The sequence below is a fragment of the Alligator sinensis genome, unplaced genomic scaffold (genome assembly GCF_000455745.1).
Source record: "Alligator sinensis unplaced genomic scaffold, ASM45574v1 scaffold56_1, whole genome shotgun sequence".
NCBI classification, from domain to species: Eukaryota; Metazoa; Chordata; order Crocodylia; family Alligatoridae; genus Alligator; species Alligator sinensis.
The window spans coordinates 12,778-18,519 of NW_005841960.1; the positions used below are offsets into that span (position 1 = coordinate 12,778).

The window sequence follows — 5,742 nt, forward strand, 5'->3', positions numbered from 1 at the left end:
CAAACATTAAAATATATAGATATTTAGAATTTATTTTCTTATAATGATTTAGGCACTGGTAGGCTTTCAGGTTGCTTTAAAATTGTAAATATATCAATAAAACACTGTGTTCAACTAATATGTATGCATATACATATACGTGTATGGTGGCATTCCATTTTAGTCATGGAAAAATGTGGATCTTAGGGGCTTTAATTGGAGAATTTTCAATTTATAAATGGAGAAAGCCAGGATCCCTGATAACAGTTGGGCCATTAGACAAACCTTGACAGCTGAGCTTTCAACTTCTGATGTTCATGGTGCTATGTTGGTTAGGAATGCACTGTGTATGTCGTCTTAAAAAAACAGAGTCCCAGAAGGGCCTAATCAGTAGCTCTCTATTTAGTATAATAGGTGTGTGGTATAAATGCTTCACTGTACTAGAATATAAAGTATTGCATGCCAGTTTGACAGGGTTTTTTTCCCCCTTGCTGTTCCAGCATTGCTAAAACTGAGTTACACACAGACATAAAAGAGAAATATTTAAAAATATTTAGCATATCTGCAGGTAAAAGAAAGGAGTATATTGATTGTTTTTGGGTGCTGCATTTACTTTTTCTTGGAGTGTTTTGTGTTTTTTGTTTGGTTTTCTTTTTGTTGTACATTGAGTTTGAAGCTCTCTGTTTTGAAGTGTATTTGTGGCCTGTGGAGCAGGTACAGCCACAGTGCCTGTAGGTGTCACTGGCTTAGGAGTGAGTGGGGTCAGGGCTCAGAAAGGGCTGAAGGCCATGAAGGACCATAGCTGGAGACTGATGGGGCTGGAGAGTCCATGCATCTCAACTGGTTTAGGAGCAGGGCCATGGTCTAAGGCAGGGGCAGGCAATTATTTTGGGCGGAGGGCTTCTTACTGAGTTTTGGCAAGCCCTTGAGGGCTGCATGACAGGTAGCCCAGGGCAGATAAATCTTAATTTTCTAAATTTTTTAGGGGCCCCATGAGCCGGATAGAATGGCCTGGTGGGCTACATCTGGCCCGCGGGCCATGTTTTGCCCACCCCTGGTCTAAGGAGAAGGCTTGGAGGGCCACAGCTGGAGACCAAGGGGGCCAGAGTACATATAGCCCAGAGGGGCCGGTGTAAGGACAAACAGAGCTAGAAGCCCATAGCTCATAGGGGTGGTTATGATTTGATTCGTATATGTGACATCTGCAAGGCATGGGTACTGGGGAGGATGGAGCCCATGTAATTAGCTCTTAAGGCAGTGAGCAATGATGCTGGCACTCATGAGGAGATCTGACTTGGGAAGCCCTGGGGTAGCTTCCTTTTTTTGAAAATCATTTCATCAAGGTGTGGCAGCCAAGGAGAAGCGGAGAGTGTCCAAAGAGTGAGGTTGACAGGGCCTAAGTGGGGGGAACCCAGGGGCATCATGGCCACCCCTGGAGGGGGACCCTGTTACAAAAATACGTGTGTGTGTGTGTGTGTGTGTGTGTGTGTGTGTGTGTGTAATAGGGCCCCTCTTTCATTTCAAATGAAACTTCAATTTGATGTTTTACAAATTTAAATGAGCTAGCGGAGGTTTTATTCTGGGTTATGCCATTGTGTGTATCCTCTCTTAGTGAACTTCAAATGCTTATATAAAACTTTGTTTGAATCTTAGCTACGTCATCGAGCATAGACAGAAGTGCTCCACTTGAAATTGGCCTTCAGCGATCCACACAAGGTATGGTTTTAAATACTAAATAGCCTTGGCGTAAACTTTTATGAAAGTCTTTCAGTATCCTACATATTTAATTACCTATTTTTCTTGTAGTTAAAAGAGCAGCTGATGAAATATTAGCAGAAGCAAAGAAACCAAGAATAGAGGTAATGAAAGTAATTTGTCCATCTGTGGGATAGTTATATTTTCTGTATCTGTTGATATTAGTAATTCAAAAGTAGTCTTTCCTCTAGGTAACTTCACAACATCAGTATAATTGGAAGTTTGTGGTCTGATGCTTAGTGAGAATTTCAGCCTTTGCTTTGGATTTCAGTGTCAAAGTCTGTGGTTTGGCATTCTAATATCTATGTGAGAGGAGAAATAATGCTGTATGCACCCTTGATCATGCACATCTGGTCTGCTTAGATTGGAAATCTGGTGCTGCAAGATTGGAATCCAAATAGTATTTATGGGAAACTAGGAGAGAGTAGAGTTGAACATAGTCCATTTCTAACATCTACCCACTATAACTTTTTTTTCCCATTCATTATTTTGGAGTATTAAATTAAATGTCAGTCATCCATAAATTGATCTTCCTTGTGCTTGGTTTACCTGCTGTTCTACTCTCTTGGAAACAATATATGGGATTTCAGTTCCCATGACTACGTTGGTCTGAGGCTCAAGTATACCATTAAATTAATTGCTAAAATAGAATATATTCCTTTCAACCTGTTAGTTGGTAGTTGCCATGGTTGTGATTCTATGACAAGAACTGACTTTTTTCCCGTCATGTCCTTGTCATTACAATGTTTGCTATACATATGTCACTGTAGTAGAATCTCAACATTTACTTAAGAAACTAGTCCTTGCATATACGCACATTCCCTTCATTTGCAGAATTTCATAGTGGCATCATTTGTACAGTAAGGGCAATAGAATCTGTAGAAAGTTTGCAAAGACTTTACTCCTCTGGTACAAAGGCAGATAGCAGCTGTGGGCTGGTTTACAAGTTCCCTCCTACAGTACTCTGAATAGTTGTGATTCTGCTATGCTTCACTGAACTTGCAGATCTTATATGCACCTCTTCGGGTCAGGATCTGGAGAATTACTAGAGGTTGTTGTGAATGGCCATGAAAGATGTCTTGAGCAATCACAGTACAGAAGGGTGAGGCCATAGGGCTCATACACACAGTTTTTCACGCTGCAACACACTGGAGATCTGGCATGTCAGAGCAGACTTGATTAATAGAGTCTGCTTCGCATGCCAGCTGAAGCACACTGTGCTGCATCACTTGCAGTTGTATGTGTGGCAAAATAGACAACAGTGTGCAGAAAATGGCAGTGGTGGGCTTTTGAACTAATGTGTTTTATTTCAGAAGTGAACTGCTGCCATTTTTTGCTCGCTGATGCACATTTTGCCGCTTGCATAATTATATTCATCACAGCGCCGGGCACTTTTCAAAGCGTCTGGTCCTGCAGCATATGCATATGTAAAAATGCCCAGAAACTCCAGTAGAACCTGTTCAATCAGCTATCCAGGTATTCGGTCTGTGTAGGCTTACCTACACAGTGGAATGTGGCTGGCTTTACCTGACTCAGTTATCACTAACTGCTTAAATGGATTCTTAAGGCTGTAGGCAGCTAGACGCATCTTTGAACAAATTTGAAATTGTTTTGCTGGGGGCCTAGCTGACCTCAACTTGTTCTGTCCTGTCCCCATGACCAAGGTCTGTGACAAAATGGCATAAATCCACCTATACTGTCTCCTTTTACTACAGACCCCCAGCCAAGTTCAGTCAGTCAGAGGATTTAGCTTTGTTGTTGGTCAACTTAAAATTAACACTGCCACCTTTTTGAAAGGTGACCTGTACCTTTTTTTTTTTTTTTGGTTCGTTTTGTTTTGGTAACTGAACTACCCAGTACAGTTTTCAGGAGTGAATTTTCAGTAATCTCTTGATCAGCCCCAATATTAGAATACAAAAGGGATTATTTAGTCTCAGAAGGCTGAATTTAGCTGTTTCTGTAAACTTAAATCTTATTTGCTTTATTGCAGAGAAGAGAAATTCTACAGAAGTTGCTTTGTTAATAAATATTACTGTTGCTATTAGGATGAAGAGTGTGTGCGTCTTGACAAGGAGCGATTGGCAGCTCGGTTGGAGGGGCATAAAGAAGGTATTGTGCAGACAGAGCAGATTAGGTAAGAACATATTGCATTCATGGGGTAATTGTTAACTTAAGTGATTCTGGGTGTTTTTGTGTGAAGCAGAAGGTAATCAAGATACAAAAATCCCTTTTTTCCCCTAAGCTACTTTAGACTAAGGCTTCGAAAAGTTTGGAACTACAGTTGGGGCAACCCTAGTTAGTGGACCAAAATTTGTATAATTGTCTGTTTAATTACTACCAGAGGAGGTCAGAATTGCACATTTAAGTATGTTCTGTTTTTTTTTAATAAAAAACAGGCTAGAGAATGGGCTTAGTAAGGCTGTGGACTCAAACTAAGTAGTCTTCCCCAGACTTCTTGCATGAAAGTCGCTTAATTCCTTTCTCAATACCCATCTCTGCAATGTGGATAACCCTTTCTATTCTGGTGGTATGTAAATAAGCTAACGTGTTTGAGAGGTACTTGGATACTGCGGAGAGTGCCATACTGAGCACCACCCAAAGTAGATTAAGCAGTTTCTTTTAGGGGAAAAATGCAGTTTTCCTATGAAATATAACTGTCTTCCAAAGAGTAAACAGTGTGGTAAAGACCCTGACTGTCATAATGCCAGCTGTGATATACCACTGTCTGGGTGGCCTCAGAGCCTGCAGCCTTTCCTTGGCTGTTGTTTGGGAAACAGATTAGATTTTGCACCTAGAATAATTTTTATTTGTTGGTGACATTATCAGCCACATCAGCCAAAAAAAGCTGATTACCAATAATGTCAATTTTCCTTTTATTGGTGTCAATACGACATGGGCCGATGTATTGGTGCACCTCTAGTATAGGGTGTTTGCACCTAGTTTACAAAATAAAGGGGCCTGCCATTTCTGAAAAAATGGCATTCTTGTAGTTGTCATAAGCCATGAATTTGGCTGCCGGACCAGGGTTAAGCTAGTCTTGGCAATGAGACCTGACAGCATCTTTTGGCAGGAGCATCCTGCCAGGACCCCCCTGCTCCCCCCATTCCTGCACCTCCATTTACTAAGCACCCTGGGCTTGTCTGCCACAGTACCACTTATGGAATGTGTGCTGCAAATTTAGAATAATAGAAAATTAGGGTTGGAAAGGACCTCAGGAGATCATAATCCAAACCCTTGCTCAAAGCAGGACCATCCCCAACTAAATCATCCCAGACAAGGCTTTATCTCTTTGGGTCTTAAAAACCTCTAAGGAGGGGGATTTCAACACCTGAGTAGCCTGTTCCAGGGTTTTACTTCCTGCCTACTGAGAAAGTTAACCTAATATTTAGCCCAAACTTTCCTTGCTCCAGCCTGAAACTGCTGCTCCTTTGTTTTTTCATCTGCTACCACTGAGAACAGTCTAGCTCCCTCCTCTTTGTAGCTACCCTTCAGGTAATCGAAGGCTACTATATTGAAGGTCCTCCTCAGTCTTCTCTTCTCAAGACTAAATGCATCCAATTTCCTCAGCCTCTCCTTAGAAGTCATATGTGCCAGCCTCCTAACAATTTGCATTGCCCTCCACTGGACTCTCCAATTTGTCCACATATTTTCTGTAGTGGGGGGCCCAAAACTGGACTCAGTACTCCAGATGCGGTGTCAGAAGTGCTGAATAAAGAGGAATAATCATTTCCCTCAATTTGCTGGTAATAGGCTAATGCAGCCTGATATGCTGTTAAGCCTTCTTCACAATGAGGGCTTCCCAGGCTCATATTCAGCTTGACTGCCCACTGAACCCCCACCCCCCTGTCTTCTGCAGAGCTGCTGCTTTGCCAGTCAGTCCTCAGCCTGTCTTAAGCGCAGGACTTTTTTGCACTTGTCCTTATTGAACTTCATGAGATTTAATTTGAGCCAGTCTTTCAATGTGTCTAAGTCATTCTGAATTGTAGCCTTACACTCCAATGTATCTAC

General features: G+C 41.7%; 1 protein-coding gene across 1 annotated transcript in view; it reads left to right on the forward strand.

The window, feature by feature from the left end:
* CDC73 (cell division cycle 73) overlaps positions 1 to 5,742 on the forward strand; it is a gene marked incomplete at its 5' end in the record, with an annotated part of 176,600 nt that overhangs the window by 4,314 nt on the left and 166,544 nt on the right. The window contains 3 exons of the mRNA XM_006020589.3: positions 1,633 to 1,695; positions 1,786 to 1,838; positions 3,780 to 3,868. Of these exons, the coding sequence (XP_006020651.2) occupies positions 1,633 to 1,695; positions 1,786 to 1,838; positions 3,780 to 3,868 (205 nt within the window). The remainder of the gene's footprint in view (positions 1 to 1,632; positions 1,696 to 1,785; positions 1,839 to 3,779; positions 3,869 to 5,742) is intronic.